General features: G+C 44.8%; 1 protein-coding gene across 8 annotated transcripts in view; it reads left to right on the forward strand.

Annotated features, from left to right (window-relative positions):
- The window catches only part of CFAP61 (cilia and flagella associated protein 61), a 230,732-nt gene that overhangs the window by 118,056 nt on the left and 92,498 nt on the right, over positions 1-20,178 (forward strand). For 7 of the 8 annotated variants that reach the window (XR_008306425.1, XM_053247246.1, XM_053247242.1 and 4 more), the window contains one exon: positions 16,302-16,429. The exons of the other annotated variant lie outside the window; for it this stretch is intronic. Coding sequence is in view for 6 of the 7 variants with exons in the window: in XM_053247246.1 (XP_053103221.1) it covers positions 16,302-16,429 (128 nt within the window). In the remaining variant the exon portion in view is untranslated. The remainder of the gene's footprint in view (positions 1-16,301; positions 16,430-20,178) is intronic. 8 annotated transcript variants of the gene reach the window in all.

The following is a 20,178-nucleotide window of genomic DNA, read 5'->3' on the forward strand; positions in this document are numbered from 1 at the left end:
TATCACCCATAGCTGCATGCCCCAACCCACACTCACCCCACCATCCGCATTCCTGCCCCTTCAAGCTACAGCAGAGTGTGCCATAGCCAGTAGCCCCACACTTTACTGACAAATGCCAGCATAGAGACCTGGTCGCTCATGTGACAGTGGCCATGTCCATTGCCTGTGGAACAAGTGCCATAGGATGCTGCTTGCCAACTTGGGGAGATGGGGGTATGTGTGAATCGCTTTTCTGTTTCCCTCTGCCAATACTGGCTAACCTCCAGGACCAGAAAAGAGGTTGTGAGAATGCTACCTGAATGTGAGCAATGAGGGAGAAAAATAATGAAAATGGCACTAAGAGGGAATTCATAGATAGATAGATATAGATATAGATTATAGATATAGATAACATTTTTCCCCAGAGAGAGAGAGAGAGAGATTGTGGGGGTTTTGTTTGTTTGTTTGTTTGTTTGTTTTTGTTTTGCAAATCCTAGAGTTTGCTAGGAAGTCAGAAATAAAAATAGATGATGCTTGTCAACACTCATAAAAATGAAACTGAAATGGGGCAAGTAGTTTCAGCTCAACCCCATCATAGAAGAAGCTGCCCTAGACTGAATCAGACCATTGGTCTGTCTAGCTCAGTGTTGTCCACACTGACTGGCCGTGGCTCTCCAGGATTTCGGGCAGGAGCTTTTCCCAGCCCTGCCTGCAGATGCCAGAGATTGAAACTGGGACCTTCCTCATGCAACGCAGATGCTCCATCACTGACTTACAGCCCCATCCCTATAAGAATTCATCTATGTACAGTGTGATTCTAAGCATGTTTACTCAGAAGTAAGCTCTGCTAAGTTCAATGGGATTTATTCTGTAATACGAGTGCAACCTTAAAGTGAAGAAGGAACAAAAAGTCGTTCCATGAGACTGCACATGAGATCATATAGAAATAAGTTCAGTTTAATTTTTATGGTTTAATTTAACAAAGAAGTAGAAATGGATTTTCCAATAAGCAACTGTTGCTTAAGATTCTATTGTGCATGAGTAACAAATTGTTAATGACTTGTAGAACATGCATGGATGAAAATCCATTATTTATTCTACCATCAGTTGTCCCATGTAGGTGATGATTTTATAGCACTAGCAGCATGCAAACACATTTGTTCTGAGCTGATGGCTAATCATAAATTTCCTCACTGTAAATGTCAGTGGGTTTTGTGTGTTGCTGCCATTACATCTTGTTTGGAAGCCTAAGCATTACACAATTATGGGGAGGCACCAGATGGCATCATTAACAAGAATGCTCTGAATGTTTACCACTTATGTGCATGTGTGAAATTTAAAACTAAGGTGACCTATCTTCTCTTTGAAAGGATGATGTCAGTAGTATACAGGTGTTAATGTTGTTTGCCATAAGGTGGAATGTTCATTCTGGCTTGCAAAGCTGATTCTTTCTTCTTTAACCTTTTACAAAGCATTGTGCAAGTTGATATCCTGCTGAGTGTGTGTGCTGTTTGGAAAGGGAAGATAAATATTGTTCCTCAAACAGCACTACTCAATATTACCCCGAAGACATTACAAGTAAGCCACAAATAACTCTTCCCATGTATCCCACCGTTGTTGTTTATTTGTGTATGATTATTATTTTCCATATAAAATCTGAATGTTATGGGATGTTCAAAGATCAAATTTTGAAAGTTTTGGACAGACCTTAAAACCCATTCAGAATCCAAGGTTCCAGTCTGGTGTCATGCTGTATGCAGACCTGCTAGCACAGGGAATCGTGGGAGAGAGGAGCCCCCGTTCTCCAGCCACACTGGGACAGCAGGGTGGATGTTACGTGGCACTGGCATGGATGCACATGTCAATATGGGTGAACGGGCTGGCAGGGGCACATTTCCATGGCAGCTTGGACCCAGTCCCCAAGTTGCCATGGGCACCCCTCCACATGGCAACTTGGCTCTATTTATTGTTTATCGTATTTCTATACCGCTTGATATAGACATCTCTAGGTGGTGTACAAAGTTAAAACATAGCGAATGCAAAAGTTAAAATTCACAAAACAAGTAAAAAAACGATCTCAGAAGATAAAAACATATTTAAAACATTAGAATTTCAGTTAGGGAAAGGCGCTAGAGCCTCCATGCCCGACACTCTCATGAGGGAGGTGTCTGTGGGAGAAGGGGTTGTTCTATAGTCACACATGATTAGAGATTTTGCTTGGCAATTCTCTCCATTTCCCTCTGATGGTCTTTCTCTCTAGTTGTATGGGGGTGTTCCCATGTCTTGGTATGGATGCACATGTCAATATGGGTGAACGGGCTGGCAGGGGCACATTTCCGTGGCAGCTTGGACCCAGTGCCCCAAACACGGCAGTGCGGCCATATTTTTGAAGAAGGATTTCAGCTTACCCATACCAACCCCAGTGACCGGCTTTGATCATAAGCCTGGGGAGCAAGACCCCCCCAATAGGGACCCTTCCCTATCCTTTGTGTGAGAAGAACAGAACTTGGCTGCTCAGGAATCCCTGCTGTAGACTGCCTTTTAAACTATTCCCAGAACAATGCCCCCCCCCCACTCCATTTACGTGCATGGTGTAGACACAGGGGTCTGGCACGGACCTTTAAACCCATTCAAAGTTCCCAGGCTTGGTCCGGCTGTGCACCGTATGCAGATCTCCCAACATGGGGATTCCTGAGAGGGAGATCCCCGGTTTCCAGTGGCCTTGGGGCAGATAGGCTGGTGAGGTGCAGGGTTTGACAGCAGTTTGGAGGCAGTCACCAAGACCTGGGCAGCTTGACAGGCTGACAAGTCCTGGATGGAGCATTGCAGCATCCCTGTAGCTTGGCCATTCCATAGCTGCATCGCTGACAAGAGGGGCGGGGCTGTTCTTTTAGAGGCTGCCAGCGAGAAGTGCTGAAGGCTTGCAGCAGCCACGTCCTCAAGTGGGGTGGGTCTGCATTGCCACCTCCATGATTGCGGTTTGGAAATCATTGCAAAAACTGTGGTCATGGCTGAGCCAGGAGTCGAACGTAATGCCTTGGTGGCCAAACCTCAGATGTTGGCAGCAAACCTTTGAAATAACCAAAGGTTTGATTTGGAGTTTGGCAAGGGAAACCGGAGGTCGCTTTCGGTCCGTAACTGTGGTTTCACGTGTTTGGGAATACTGGACTTCTAACCTCGGCCACGTTTAACTCCAGTTTGTTATGTGTGAATGCAGCCAATGGTTCCCAGCAGGGGATACTAGTGCCTCAAGGAATTTCTGAAGGTTTCCCAAGGGATACACAAAGCCATCCTGTCCCACTATGAGCTGAAACTCAGCAAACAACATGATAAATTATGCACAGAGTAGAGAGTGGACAGAAATTTTTCTCCCTCTCTCTCTCAACACTGGAGCCAGCGGTCATCCCATGAAACTGAAGACTGGGAATTTTAAGACTGACAAAAGGAAATACGTTTTCACACACGTAATTAATCTATGGAATTATCTGCCACAGGATGTGGTGTTGGTCACTAGCTTGGATGGCTTTAAGAGGGGCTTAGACAAATTCACAGAGGACAGGTCTATCAATAGCTACTTTTCCGGTAGTTATAGGACACCTCCAGCCTCAGAGGCAAGATGCCTCTGAATACCAGTTTCAGGGGAGCAACCGCAGGAGGGAGGGCATGCCTTGACCTCTTGCCTGTGGCTTTTCAGAGGCATCTGGGGGGCCACTGCGTGAAACAGGATGCTGGACTAGATGGGCCTTGTGCCTGATCCAGCAGGGCTCTTGTTATGTTCTTATGTTGCTCAGAAAATACATAGGAGAGTCGGCACTTTAATATCTCTGTTTGATGTGGATATATAGAAATACAGAGCAGCTCTCCTGTATTACAACCCAGAGAGAGCTGTGAAGTGACTCACTTGCATGGTTTCCATGGTTACAATATTGCGTGCTTGTCAGCAGACTGACCTCCTGCTGCCATCTTGAAGCCAATTGGCACAAAGCAAAACAAACTCAAAAAGGCTTGGTGCCATATTCTGCTACCTAATAGGCTATATCTCCTGTCATTTCTTGGATGTGCCAAAGCATCAGTACTGTCTTGTATACTATACAGTACCACACTCTTTGCCTGGAGCACGTAGGAATAATTGCATGCTACTAGTGAATTCTGTGGTCTGTTCTGTGTTCCACTGACTTGGAGCCAGGCAGTCCTAGCAGCCACCATACTCCAGTATTTCTGACACATGCCTGTACAAGAGGAATATAGCAGAGTTTGTCCAACCAATGCTTGCTTGCTCTTTCTCTTGAGTTTCTCTCTCTCTCTCTCTCTCTCTCTCTCTCTCTCTCTCTCTCTCTCTCTCTCCTCTTTTATTTGTACTTCTGCCATATCTGAAGTGCAGCCTGTTTTTCATGTCTCTACGGTAAAATGGAAGGTGACCTTAATAACATTTGGCAGGATCCAACAGGCATATTCGGAAGTGTAGAATCTCAGAGGGATAGTATAGAAACAGAATTAGCAGATGATTGGTCTTTGATATGGCTGTTCCACATAAAATTTATTCTGAAAACATAAATTGGTATTTAAATAATACATAAATATATTGCTATTTCTATATTGATAGCACCATATGTATACATTCATCTTGAATTTGATTCCACAAGCGAATATTTGAAAGGAAATTAGATGGAATGAATCCCATAATATTTGATTCAAGAATAAACCTTACAATAATTCACTCAATCCATAATGGACATGTCCACACATAAAACAGAAACATTAGAAGCTGCCTTGTACTGAGTCAGACCATCCATCCATCTAGCTGAATATTGTCTACACTGACTGGCAGCAGCTCTCCAATGTTTCAGGAAGGAGTCTTCCCCAGCCCTACCTGGAGATGCCAGGGAGTGAACCTGGGGCATTCTACATGCAAGCAGATGCTTTACCACTGAACTACAGCTCAATCCCCTAAGGAGAATATCTCACAGGAGATGGTAAGCACATATAGTCGCTCATCCAAATGCACACTAGGGTGACTCTGCTTAGCAAAGGAGACAATTCATGCTTGCCATCACAAGACCAGCTCGCCTCTCCTCCACTTCACACATTCACACACACTCCCTTATTGCTCATATTAATGTAGTTCTACAGCTTGGAGCAACATGTATTTATTTTATTTATTACATTTTCATCTCTGCCTTTCTCCAAGGAGCTCAAGGCAGCGTGTATGACATTTTCCCTCTTTTATGCTCACAACAGCCTTGTGTAGTAGGTTAAGCTGAGAGACAATGGCTAACCTCAGTGTGCTTTGTGGCTGAGTGGAGATTTGTTCCCAGATCTTCCCGTCCAAAGTTCAACACTCTGTCCACTATGCCTTCCATGGAGATGTCACGGAAAACCCGTCCTCCCTGCCATTATTTCTGAGAGTGCACAGAGCACAACAAAGTATTCTGTCATAAGAATCCCTGCTCTGGGTCTGTTTTCTGTTGGAGCGGACAGGAAAACGCACAAGAAGAGGATGTGTTACATGAGTATCCTTAGACATGATGGCAGGGAGGTCTCCACAGGGATGCCATTGTAATCAGTATCCATGTGCTAGGCATAATGTTAGTACAGCTCCTTAACAAAGCAGACACTGAATATTTCTGCCTCTTCTCATTTTGCATTTGCAACTTATATCTTTATTTTCCCATTATTATCCCATTAATAATTATCCCATTATTTTCTTAAGGCACATTCCACTAGGAAATCTTTCTGTGCAAGTTCATTGTCATGAGTTACTGTGCTTTTGTCATTCTCCCATTAATTTCACAAAAGCACTTTTAGGAGCAAGACTCATTCTGAAATTTGAGTTTCATTGTTTATCCTTAAAAAGCAAGCCCAAAAGTTAATAGATAAGATAAATTTATTCGGTCAAGTTAATATGGATCAGGCCTATAATAAAATGGAGCACTGATAATACCCTTGTTTCTGATATAAATAACACTAATTAGAGAAAGAAATGAGTTAATACCAGAGATGTTAGCTGTACTGATGCATACAATATATATTGTGTGGTACACTGATGAATATGTGAAATGATATGCATGTTTCTTTAAGTACTGTGTACACATTTTTAATGGAAGTGAAGTGAATTATTCTTGATCAAATTGACTAACCACATGCAAAAACAATCCCTCCATTTCACATCAGAAATGCTTGTGTTGTCAGCATCTGGGAAATACTGAAAAGTAAGAAGGAACACTGCCCTCCCAGGTGGAAGCAATTTGACAGGTGGCTCTAGGCTCAATTCAACACAAGGCTCACTCTCTGCAATCAATGATAACAGATCTTGCAGTATTGCATATTGTTAATTATTACTGTTTTATTCAATAATGAGGCAAAATAAACAAGGTGACATTTATTGTTGATTAATCAAGTGTGATACCTGATGTCTGGGAACATATGTAGTAATCTATCCTGATATATATATATTTTTTTTTTAAAAAGCAGCACAGTCGACCCCATCTGCCTTTTTTTAACTCCCTAGAGCTTGGTATTGTGCTATTGGAATAGCTATATTATTTGGTGTTAGGAAATAGTTGAATACAAGTCCTATTCAGACATTGCATTGTACCAACATACAAGTGTCTGTGCACATGTACTTTTTGTGTGAATGATGCATTCATTTTAAAAGTCAGCCTGGATACAGGTGCCCTAAAATATAGAATGTGGTTAGGAAATGTACTGCTGCATATTCTGTTCATCAGCATAATGTGAAGACTGCCTTGTGGGTGGAGACTGCCTTGGTCAGCCTGATGGATGATCTCCAACTGGGAATTGACAGAGGAAGTGTGACTCTGTTGGTCCTGTTGGAACTCTCAGCAACTTTCGATACTGTCAACTATAGTATCCTTCTGGAGCATCTGAGGGGGTTGGGAGTGGGAGGCACTGCTTTGTGGTGGTTTCGCTCCTACTTCTCGGGCAGATTCCAGATAGTGTCCCTTGGGGACTGTTGTTCTTCAAAATCTGAACTTTTGTATGGTGTCTCTCAGGGCTTCGTATTGTCTCCGATGTTGTTTAACATCTACATGAAACCACTGGGAGAGATCATCAGGAGATTTGGTGCAGGGTGCTATCAGTATGCTGACACCCAAATCTATTTCTCCATGTCAGCATCATTAGGAGAGGGCATCACCTCCCTAAATGCCTGCCTGGAGGCAGTAATGTGCTAGATGAGGGATAACAAACTGAGACTGAATCCAGATAAGACGGAGGTACTCATTGTGCGGGGTCAGAACTCGAGAGACGATTTTGATCTCCCTGTTCTGGATGGGGTCACATTTCCCCAGAAGGAACAGGTAGGCAGTCTAGGGGTGCTTCTGGATCCAAGTCTCTCCTTGGTGTCCCAGGGTGAGGCAGTGGCCAGAAGTGCCTTCTATCAGCTTCAGCTGATATGCCAGCTGCATCCATTTCTTGAAATAGATGACCTCAAAACAGTGGTACATCTGCTGGTAACCTCCAGACTGGATTACTGTAACACGCTCTATGTGGGGCTGCCCTTGTGTGTAGTCCGGAAACTACAGCTGGTTCAGAATGTAGCAACCGGGTTGGTCTCTGGGTCATCTAGGAGAGACCATATTACTCCTGTATTGAAATATCTACACTGGCTGCTGATAAGTTTCCGGGCAAAATACAAGGTGCTTTTTATAACCTATAAAGCCCTAAATGGCTTGGGCCCTAGGTATTTAAGAGAATTTCTTCTTCGTTATGAACCCTACCGCCCATTGAGATAATCAGGAGAGGTCCATCTGCAGTTGCCACTGGCCTGTATGATGGCTACTCGGGGACGGGCCTTCTCTGCTGCTGCCCCAGAGCTTTGGAACATGCTCCCTGTTGAGATAAGAGCCTCACCATCTCTGGCAACTTTTAAAAATGCACTGAAGATGCCTTTATTCACCCTGGCTTTTAATTAGGTCTATGGTTCTTTTTTTAAAAAAAAATTAATACTGGGTTTTAAATGTTTTAAATTTTTTAATGTTTTTAATGATTTTAATTGTTAAGTGATTTGATGTTTTAAATTATTTTAATTGTAAACCACCCAGAAACGAAAGTTTTGAGCGGTATAAAAATGTAATAAATAAATAAATGGGAGTGAGGGCTGAAAACTATAGAAATAGAATCTTTTCACATTGATCCTAAAAAAAAACCCCTTGGCACACACATAATGGAAGTGGGGTACACGACCTCCTGTAATGAACTGTTACATTGAATTAATGTTTTAAGCCTCTGCAGACTCTAGAGAGACAGGGTATACCTATTTTTAATTCATTCATCAAACTGATTAGGAGTAGGCAGGGTCTCACACTCTGGCCCCATTAGCATGTAATGCGAAACTGCAGTTAAAGGGGGCAGAGGTTGGAATTCCTGTACGGCTGAATGCATCAAACCATGATCTCATTACAAAATCAAGTTGTTGTTTCCCTCTCCAAACTCCAGTTTGAACCTTTGGTTTGTAGCGAGTTTCACCACTCCAACCTGAGTTTGGAGGCAGCAACATTACATCTGAACACAGATGCCACCATAACTACGGTTTCATACTGTTTCTCGAACCTGAAATCATAGAGAGGGCAGCCCAGAGCTACCCAGGAACGCGTCTGCTCCATGCCTGCCACACTTCTCAATGGCCACCTCTCTGAGTACTTACCCTGCCCCTTGTCTCCAAGCTACTCAGGCCATTGCCTGGCAATAGAGATGCTGCCACATCCCAAGCTTCCAAGCCTGTCAAATGGAAAAGTCACATGGGGGAGATACCCACTTTCCACCATGTCTCTTCTTCCTCCCTCTGGGCAATTAGGAGAGAAAAGGGATGGGATGGCAAGACAGGCACTACGTGTTTTGCTTCCTAAAAATGAATTGATTAAGAAGTATGTTCACAATCACATGCAGTCATGGGGGCACCATAAACTGGGCAGCCCAGTTACATTGCTGGAAAGATAACATATGGCAGGGCATTGATACCCAGGGTTGGGTTTAAAAGAAAGCCCCACCGAGGAATTCTTGAATGGCTCTGTTCTATTTTTTGTACAATAAAGTTGGGGAAGGAAGGCCCAGCCTCTTCCCCTTGGGTTAACATGTGCTCATCCCCTTCCCCTTGGGTTAACTAGGCTTATTCATAAGAAGAACTGTCTAGCAGGGGCAGCATAGGAACATGGGAAGCTGCCATATACCGAGTCAGACCATTGGTTCATCTAGCTCAGTATTGTCTACACAGACTAGCAGCGGCTTCTCCAAGGTTGCAGGCAAGAATCTCTTTCAGCTCTTTCTTGGAGGTGCCAGGGAGGGAACTTAGAACCTTCTGCATGATGCTCTTCCCAGAGCTGCTCCATTCCTTAAGGGGAACATCTTACAGTGCTCACATATAGTCTCCCATTCATATGCAATCAGGGCAGACCCTGCTTAGCAAAGGGGACAAGTCATTCTTGCTACCACAAGTGACAGTGGTGATTCCTCCTCTGTGATGATGATGAATGCTGCTTCCAAGGTTATTGTTCTCTCATGATAGTGGAAGGCCATGGGGTTACCCATTCACAACTCATGAGAAGAACCATCTGGGGAGACCAGGGGATCAGGCAGAATTGCTAATAATGTGCAATGACAGCCCTTCTCCCATGGATCGCTCTCTCATGAGAGTGTTAGACCATGGATACATGCATGCGGGCCATATAGCAGTTGCCTCCCAGCCTAGTTGCTCAGCACAAACAAACTGTGGCGACAAGTATCCCAGCAACTCTCCCTGTCCTGGTGACTGCCGTGAATAAACAGTCCAAGCAGGTCCTCTGCCAGTTTGGCCACCCATTGGAACATATCCATCTTTATTTTTGCCTGCAATGGCAACCCCATTCTCCTGGGGTCACTGATAATCAGGGTTCCCCTTTGCGGCACTGATACACTGTGGCAGCTGATTTGCATATGCCACAACGCAGGTCCAAACCTAAGAAATTTGAAAGAGAGTAAGGATCTATTCCCTGTCCCAGTGTTTCCCTGGTCTGCCCACCCAGGACTGCCTGGACACATGGAGTGGCAAATTCCCCTTTGGGTGATGACTGCTGCCCTGCTGACATGCTGATGCCTTACCCACAGTCTGGTGACACTAGCGCTACGGAGCTTGCTGGGATAAAGCCTTGGCAGACAAGGAAGAGGGAGGGGCTCCCCTGCCTGAAATCGGAGAGTTGGATGAATGTCTGTGATGCGATTTATGGTTACAAAAGTTAACCGCAGGTTTGGCAAACTCCGGTTTCACATTATGTGTGTCTTCTGGCCTAAATGTGACACACACATCAGGAAAAATTTGGAAGGACTTTGTACCTCTCCTGGCAACAATGTTAATCTCCTTGGTTCCCAGCTTGCTTTCATTTGGTGGAAAGGCAGTCCAGAGGTATGTACAGAGGATGTGAGAGGCTGCTTCCTCACAGCCAGAGACTGTCCAGACAGTGGGGCAAGCACACATGGGGAAGGAGGGGTGCTTTTATTTGCTAAACTCCCCAGCCTCCAGAAATGATCTGTGCCTTCCAGAAATATGTCCCTGAGGGTCACACAGCCCTCAGGGACATATTTCTGAAGGCCAGTTTGATCTGTGAAAATTGCTCCCTCCTCCCTATACATTTTGTCATGACTCCTCAGAAAGCCTCTAGCTGCATTAAGAACCGCCTCCAGTTACAAAGATGTGGTTCCTGCTTTGTCCTCAGAATATTGCTTTGAATGTCAGCCATTGAAATTAATGGGACTTGGTAGTCAGTCTTGTCTCACTGAGCTCAATGTGGTTAGTCATGACTAACTACTACTAGTCTGGGTGCTCCCCAGAGTTATCTTGACCCGTTTCTGTAAATCACTGGAGAAACCTGCTTTTTATATAAAGCATAATATAGAACTAGATCAATAGAACTTAGTTTGACTAACTTAGTTTGAATACTACCTATTGAGCATAAGGTTTAAGCAGAAATCTAAGAATGTGCTGAGGGCATTTTTAGAAATACTACAACTCAAATTACTCTTAACTGACATTGGCCACTGGATGTCATTATTGCACTGCAAAAAATTATCAGAGGAAGACCATATATCAAGTATTGGGATGGGGAGTAAAGGAAGAAGAATTCTTTAGAGTGCACATTGCTATCTATAGGAATATATTTTGTCTATTTAGATTCTGTACTTCCAAGAAATTTTTAGTGAGGCCAGTGGAGTAAGTCAGCAGCTAAATCCAGTTTCAAATGCAGGAGAGGTCCATACACTGTTTTTTTCTGTGAACAACGCCAGTGTTATACTGGCATTCACCACAGCAAATATGCAAAATGTGGATGGCTCACATGCATGTGTTTGCATCTAGGAATATACATGGGTGTTGAGACGGATACACATATGATATCTGCTCTGGACTGTTTCCTGCAGGAAATACTGATGTAACATTGCTGTTGCCCACAGCAATGGTAATGTGTGAAAGGTGCTCTTCATTCTGCATTTCAAATTTCCATGGGATACGTAAAGTTTTTCTCCAAATGTCCCTATTTCATTGAGCTACAGCAGCGTGGGTTTTATGTCCCATTGTAACTGACATGTTAAATTACTACCTTGTTGACTATTACTGGCACAGAAAAATTAAACTAAAGACGTCCCCCTCTAGTTCTGATCATTTAGATTGCTTCTAGTTAATGAAAATACAGAACTTTACAAAAACAAGATTGCCTGATACTTCTGAATGGTGCTGTTTTCTTTCTCTAGTGCACATGTGAATAAGGTAGTCTCTGGCATCGAAAATGTGTATAGACTAACATAATTAAGTGTTTTGTCAGGAAAAGTGCCAGCAAAGCTTTCCTGATATCCCATCTCATTAAGATCAAAGAAATTGTAAGGTGTTTGGAGAGGCAATGGGTGTGTGGGGCGGGGGGAGTTAGCCAGTTGTGTACTTTTTAAAATGCAAGCTTTAATTTTAATTTGATATTTCTCTGGGCTTGCTGTCATGTAACATGAACAGAACAGAAACACGGAACAGTCAGCTGGTGGTGGTGTGTGACTCTCACCCAGTGCTAGCTTAAATGCTGGTACCTCCTGAGGTGCTGCCACCAGCCACAGCCCTTACACTGGCTGTGCCCCCCTGATGAAGACGCGAGCGTCAAGGGGCTGGATCAGCTGGGCCACCTCCAACCCCTTCTCCCTTCTGGTGTGGCTTCTGAGTGTGTGGGGATAGGATTTTAAAATCCCAACCATGTACACCCAGACACTGGTGAGCAGCAAAAGAAAAGAGAAATCCCATCCCCGTATGTCCAGAAGCTGGTGAGCAGCAAGAGAAGGGAAAAGGGTGAGATGACACACTGAGAAGGCAGTGGGCAGCAGGTAAGTGAGGCAGTGCCCGTGAGGTGAGACAACTCTACTCACTGCCCCAAGGTGCAGACACCACCGGAGGCAGTCGCCTCATTAGCAAACCTGCCCCTGATCTTTTGTTTACGTGCAAAGGATTCTAATGGTATGGCTCATCCAAAAGGCTCTTGCAAGTTGATTGACTGCTTGCAAATCCAAACTGTTGCGAGTTGTTTGATCTGATTGCAGAGCTAAGCTATTAAGCCAGTCGTAGCAAACAGATCATCTTCTCTGCCCCTTGGGCTATAGCAGTGCTAGAAAGCAATTGGAGAATGCAGGGGGATTGGCCTTGGCCTGCAAAAAGCAACAAATGACTCCCTGTAAAGCATTGTAAAGGCTGTATGATGCGGCACAGCGGGGAAATGACTTGACTAGCAAGCCAGAGGTTGCTGGTTCGAATCCCCACTGGTATTGTTCCCAGACTATAGGAAACACCTATATCAGGCAGCAGCGATATAGGAAGATGCTGAAAGGCATCATCTCATACTTTGCGGGAGATGGCAATGCTAAACCCCTCCTGTATTCTACCAAAGACAACCACAGGGCTCTGTGGGCGCCAGGAGTCGACACCGACTTAATGGCACACTTTACTTTACTTTAGTGCTATATCACACTGGCAGGACTCTTTTTAAGGGTAAACGAAGGGCTTCATTTGAGGAGGTCCCTGAGCCTGCTGGAAACCTCTTGAGCAGGAATAAAGTGCCTTTTGAACATGTGCAGACTCTCTCCCTTACTACACAGTAGCTGCTTCTATCCCTTATAACATCTAGGCGGACTTCTAGGCAGACTTTGAGCTAGTGTTAGTTTATCTCTCTCTTTTTAATCGCAGTAGGGCAGAATGCAGCCACTTGCACTGGTATTTCCGGTGCGCAGCTGCTTTGTCCCAGACTGCCTGCAAAGACACGCCCTCCCGTCCCTGGGTGCAGTGAAGGTCTTTACTGGTCGCTCTTTGCCGGGGGCTGCGTAGGAATCCCCCCCCCGCAGATTAGCAGTTGCTGGGGAGGGGGGTTCCGCCTACCTCTCACTGTTACCCTTAGTTAGTTAGCAGGCGAGTTCCTTACACAGTCACAGTGGCAGGTGCAGTCCGGTAAGATGGGACAGTACAGTTTTGGTGAGCACCTTAAAGCAAGCCTTTGACATCAGGACTCAGGAGTCGTCCTTGGCAGTCCTAAGAGGCTTCACGGCTCAAGGAGCACTGGCCCTGGAGTAACTCCTTCCTGCAGGGTTTCACCCTCTTTAAAGGGCCTTCACAGCTTGAAGGGGGTGAGATCCAGGCAGGCAGCTTTGACAAAGGTCTGCTAAGATGGCAGCAGTCACCACAGGGATGATGCTGGCCGGAGTCAAGATGTTTCGCCCGTTCTTCATAGGAAATTCTCTGGGACCAGTGAATAGTAAGCTTCCACACTGCAAGGGGTGTGTTGAGCGCCAATCCTCCCGTTATTTTCTGTGTGAACAATAAAGTTGTGGCCCATATACAACCCCATACTACGTGTTGCGTGTCTTTGTTGGTCTGGGTGCAAACACACCACTTGCCAAAGCCAATATACTAGTTGTGCTGCTCTGTTGCAGGCAGGGACTTGCAACTGCATAAAGCTTAGCATTAGCAAAGGTCCCCCTGGCTTATAGCATTAAGTCAAAATCTTGCAGAAATACAAAGTGTTGAGATGGTATATATGCAATAATGTTTAGATGCTCACATTGATATAATGAATAAGCAATGCTTAACATCCTTACTAACAGTGCACATGTGTTTCTGACACATGCAGGTGTGTGGTGCTAGCTCCCGCACTTCCAAAATAAGGGTGTTCTTTCACAAGAGTGCCATGATCTTTGCTTTCCTCTAGAAATACTCTTTGACCCACAAAAACACACCTTTGGGCTGCATGGCTCTCAGGTAAGTGTTTCCACTGTTAAAAAGCACTTCTGGAGCAAGGGGAGAGTGGTAAAAATCATTGCGCTCTTCAGTGGCATTGCAAGGTTGGAGTGGGCCCAGAGACAAGATTTTAAAATGCCTCCCCCTCACTGAAGCGCAGCTCATGAAGTGAAGAAATCTTAAATGAGGCTGAATAGTGGTAACAAAAAAAGCAGAGTAAAAATTTATAGATATAGATATATAGACTAGCCGACCCCTCACAGAGCATCTGTGTGCTCTTTGGTGCTGGCGGTTACCTCTCCCCCTCCTTCTGCCCCAGTCTCTGCTTCTGGGACCAGCCACCTCTCCTCCCCAGTGCCACTTCTGCCCCCCCTTTCTTTCCCCCCTCCTGGGCCTTGCCTCCATGGCCGGGCCGCTGCCTCGCAACCAATCCTCCTGGGTGCACCTCAGCCAATCAGGCACGTCCTCCGCCCAGCCAATCAGCTGGGCTCTGGGACACACATTCCAAGGCACACCCAGGAGAATTAATATAATAGATATATACACACATATACATATATCTCCTATGTGCCACAATAGAACAGCATCCTAAATTATTTTTTTAAAGGTTTTGTAAATTGTGGACGATGCAAGTCATTTAATGGTACTAGAGAAAGACATGCTGTTCTGATAGCTCCAGGTCTTAACACTCACATCAACTTCGGATGATAAATACAACTGAAGGCAGCTCGGGCGGGTGCACAGCTGGGGGGTCAGTCATGTGACGCCTCTGGGGGGCCCCCAAGGCAGTGGGCCCCCAGACAACTGTCTCCCCTTGCCCTCTTATAGTTACGCCCCTGGCACTCTTGTGCAAGAGCACCCTTGCTTTGGAAGCTCAGGGGCTAGCTCTATGCACATGCTTTTGCTAGAAGCATGAATGCACCATTAGTCAGGATGTTGGCTAATGAAAATGAATGTTCAACACCCCTGGCAAAGAATTCATAAGCTCTTTGACAACTGGAACTATTTGCTCTACCACTCTTATGTACTCTATTTAAATCTGGGCAGGATTCTGCAACTTCTTGAAGTGGTGTCTTTTAGGCGTGTATGGATTATAATTGTTCAGAGACTTGGAGACTGAAAGGTCTTCAATTCAGCAGTACATATGTTCATTTTTTTCTCTGTTGCCATGGTCTCTGGTCAAACCAGTTTTGTAGGACTTTGTAGAGCTTTCAAGAAAAGCCGCAAATAGCTTCCATTAGCACAACTAGCACGGCTGCTATAGATATATATGTCTGATCAGTGTAGGTACCTATTAGATAGTGACTGTGAGAACATGCTTCCCTCACTTCATGCCCAGGGCCCTTTTTAAGAACTTTCATAGTTTTCTTTGTAGTACAGGAAGAGAAGTATATGTTTATATTCATATATCTGCATGAAACCATCTATTAAAAAGCAGAAAAAATAATGCAATGTTTTCAGTCATGCTTATTCTGCTCTGCCCTATCTTTCCCCTTTTCCCTTAGGAGTGAAGTTTCAAGCTGTTTAGTCCATTTCACCATTCATACACTTGTAAGGAACTTGGTGACAACCCCATAGAGAGTGCAGTGTGCTCCATCCCTTAGATTAAAAGTTGAAGCTTTCAATGGGTGGTTGAGACCCATTTTAGTGAACTTATTATTTATCTATAGCATTTATAGGCCACTTTCCCACCCAGTTTTGACCATCAAAGTGGCTTGCAGTTAAAACACAGCAAATGAATAAACATATCACAGCAAGAATAACAGAACAGTAACAGGAAAACAGACAGCAGAAGCAGCTGTGAGAAAATGACAAAAATACCAGATTGTCCAACTATCAATCCAGTTCAAATCCCTGGTGGAATAGAAAGGTCTTGTCAAACAATTGCAGTGTGGGTACCATAGAAGCCTCCATAATATAGCCACCACTAGAGGGAAGGCTCTATCACTTGTTGCCACAAGCCAAACCACAAGGTTGGCCTGTGGTTTGTGTTATACTTGCATTTGTAATATTATTAGAAATATGTTAAATCATTCTCAATATTTTGATGGCTGCTTTAAAAAAAATTCTTTTACAGGCAAAATATGCACTGAATCACTTTAATCGGAAATTGTCTCTGGAGCCCAAGGTGTCCGTCAATGCTAGAATTGTAGTTGTTGGGGCATCTAACGTTGGAATCTCCTTCCTGGAAACGCTTGCATTTTGGTACGTTTGTTTTTTTCTCTACCTTATTCTACAGTGGAAGGGCCTATCAGTTTTTCTGATTTGTTGAAGCTCTGGGAACTTTGGTGTGCTCAGATAAAGACTCCTGTCCCCATCTCCTCTTCTCTCCAGTACTGAAGACAACTCTGGCTGGCTCCATGCTGAATGTGCCAAACACGTTTGTTTCAGGTGCACTGGTGTTTCCTGCAATGTCCACATGAATCATGGAAAGCCTCCTCCTTCCATCAGGACAATGATGAAGAGTCATTGTCCTGATGACTCTTAAGGGGAAGAATAAGGGGAAGATTAGCATGGCCCCACGTGCTCATTGCAGGGAACATAGGCCAGAGGACCAAGAACTGCAGAGTACTTGCTTCCCCCTTACTTGTAGGAAAGGTGCCCTGTGGCTATTGAGATGAGAGTCCCAGTTACCAGACTGGGGCTGCTGAGAGGTTGCAGCTCCTCCGGAAAACCAGCAAGATCTTTCTGACATTTAAAAGCCTCGCTCACCTCTTCATCCTGGCATTCTCAAATAGATCCCTCTCCTCTACCTTTTCTCTCTGTTCCTGTCCTTTGTGTGATTAGTCTTTGCACTTGTAAGCTTAAGAGCATGGCCCTGTGTCTTGTTTTGATTCTTGTACTTCATCTAATTTTTAATTTAATCTGGTTTATTAAATTATTTATATGCTACCATTCAACTAGTTTCTCATGGCAGTAAAAACATAAATCAGTCACCATAACAATGTTCAAAGAAACATGATTAATACCTTCAAAGACCTGGGAGAATATGCCATCCTTTTAGGATCATATAGATATAGGAAGCTGCCATATACTGAGTCAGACCATAGGTCCATCTAGCTCAGTATTGTCTATACAGACTGGCAGCGACTTCTCCAAGGTTGCAGGCAGGAAGCTCTCAGCCCTATCTTGGAGATGCCAGGGAAGGAACTTGGAACCTAGATGCTCTTCCCAGAGCGGCTCCACCCCTTAAGGGGAATATCTTACAGTGCTCACACATCAAGTCTCCCATTCATATGCAACCAGGGCAGACCCTGCTTAGCTAAGGGGACAAGTCATGCTTGCTACCACAAGATCAGCTCTCCTCTCCAATCTTTTGATTGTCTGGCATCAAAAGGATAGGATTGTAGGCATAGGGCAAGCCTCTTTGGGGATGGAATTCCACAAATAGGGCATCACAGCTAAAAAGGTTGCTATCCACTTTACCCCAGATGGTGGGAGCATCTGGAGAAGAGCTGCTGAAGACAATCTCATTGCACAGATAGATTGATTGGGGAGCAATTGTTTGTTTGGGTACCCACGTTCAGGGGCAAAGCCACCATTGTGCAGTAGGGTTCAAAGAACCTGGGCTTGTCAATGAAAAGGGCCACCAGTGCCCTCCTTATGCATGCTGTCATGCACAAAGGAGGTGTGGCCTGGCCTCCAGTGAGCCCGTTTGAGCTCTCCCGAGCTCTTTTCCAGCCCATGTTTGATGGCTGGCTGCATTTATTTCCCTTTCTCTCCTTCCAATGAGAGAGAGAGAAGGAAATAAATGCATTCAGCTGCAAACGCTGGATGGAAATGTGATCAGGAGGGCTGGGGTGGGCCCTCCAGCTATTGGGCCACACCACCTTCCGTGTGACTTCACGGGGGCTGCCAGGTGACTGTCAGTGGGAGGGACATGGACCTCCCTTCTGCTGGCTACGCCACTGCCCAGGTCCGAAGCCATATTTGGCTTTAAGTTTAAAGATCAATACCTGCACTTTGAATTGTGCTTGGAAATGGACCAGTGAGCTCTTAAAATACTGGTGAGAAATATTTCCATTATCCAGTCCCAGTTAGTATCCTAGCAGCTGCAGTTTGTAGGAAATTCCATTTCTTAACAGTCTTCAAAGAAAGCCCTGCACTTAGCACATTCAGTCGTCAATTCTAGAAGCCCATGGTTAATTGTGACAAGATGTCTCTCTCCAGGAGAAGATTTAACTGATGGCAGGCATTACATGATGCCACCAAGGACACTTGGCCCTCTAATAACAAACCCGGATCTAGGAGCACTCCCAAATTCCTAACCTCCACTTCTAGAGGGAGTGCAGTCCCATCCAGAACAGATTGAATACCACCATCCTGAGCAGGTGAACCCCAGTATCTCCATTTTATTGGTACTGAGCTTTAGTTTATTGACCATCCAACCCATTACCAGTCCAGACACAAATTCAGTACTTTCACCACATCACCTGGTCAGACATACAAAAGAGGTAGAGTTTCATGTCATCAGTATAGGGATGACACAGCAGCCCATATCCTCAGATGACCTCTTCCAGCAGCTTTGTGGAGTTGTTGAAGAGCGTGAGGGACAAGATAGAACCCTGAGGGAACCCCATAGCATCAATGCCATGGAGGTGAAGAGTAGGCTTCCTGCACCACCTTCTGGAATTGACTCCCTAGGCAAAAAGGGAAACACTGAAACATCATATTTCCAACCCCAAACTTGGAGAGTGTGGTTACTTTCTAAATAAACAAGTAAATACACTCAACTTTAAATATCTATGCATATGCATTAGGGAACCCAAGAGTGGCTCCAGATGTGAGGGCAAGTGCCCCTTGGGAAAGTAGTTGCCCCCCACTTGCCCTCCCATTTCTATTTCAGAAACCTTATTTAGACAGCTCACCCACTCAGATATGCACTTTGCCCCTTTTGTCCTCCCTCCATTTTTTGATGGTGCCCCACTGACAGGAATCCCAGACATATGTACATGGCTGTTTTAAGAAGTGCATATTCACCATTTTTAGTCTGTTTAGTCTGAAACACCGGTGAAGCACCACTGTATCCTAGGCAAACATGTCTGCCTCATGAGGTGTGGTGGACAGTGCATGGAATGAGGATACATCTGTGGAGCTCCATCTCAAATCAAAAGCGAGTCCCTCACTCTGAGGGCCACTTTTAAAATATTTATTTAAAATATGCTTACACCACTTTTCCAATGTATGTGATCAAGGCGACTTGCAAGAGTTTAAGAAATATTATAATGCAATAATAAGCCAAAAAAAGCAGACCAAACAAAACCAAAACCAGCACGACAAAACACACAAAGAGAGCAAAATTAGCAGAGGGTTGTGATGTTATTTGGACAAAAGCCTGAGGAAATAAAATAACCTCTACTATTTTAGTTTGTATGGGCCTGACTAAATGTTATAAAGACAGCCACAGTTATTTGTTCACATATCTATCTTGTTAACATATAAAGTGGATAACAGGGGTCTAATATTCACAACAAAATGTGCATGAAGATGAAGGGGGAGCTGCAGCCCCCCCCCAGAGGCGTAACTATAGGGGGGGCAGGGGGGGCACGTGCCCCGGGCGCCATCTTTTCTGGTCACATGGGGGGCGCCGCCATGACCAATTTTTTTAAAAAAAAAATTAAATTTTTTGTTAATACAAATGTTTCCTGCTCAGTGCAGCAGCGCTGCAGCAGTCAAGGGAGCACATCGGTGCCCCCTTCCCCACGAGCGGTCCCTTCCGCACTGCCTGCACCCCCCCCCATTGCTTTGCTGGCGCCTGGCAGCCAGTCAGTGGCCTGGCTTGGCGGCAGCGGTGGGCGCTTGTGAGGAAAAACCTAAGTATAATGTAGTATGTTGGGGGGAGTGGCGGGGGGGCACGTGGGGGGGTGCCATTTCAGTGCTTGCCCCGGGCACCGTTTTCCCTAGTTACGCCTCTGCCCCCCCCCCACACACACACCTTACCTCCCTATAGTTTG

This window comes from Hemicordylus capensis, chromosome 4 (assembly GCF_027244095.1).
Source record: "Hemicordylus capensis ecotype Gifberg chromosome 4, rHemCap1.1.pri, whole genome shotgun sequence".
NCBI classification, from domain to species: Eukaryota; Metazoa; Chordata; class Lepidosauria; order Squamata; family Cordylidae; genus Hemicordylus; species Hemicordylus capensis.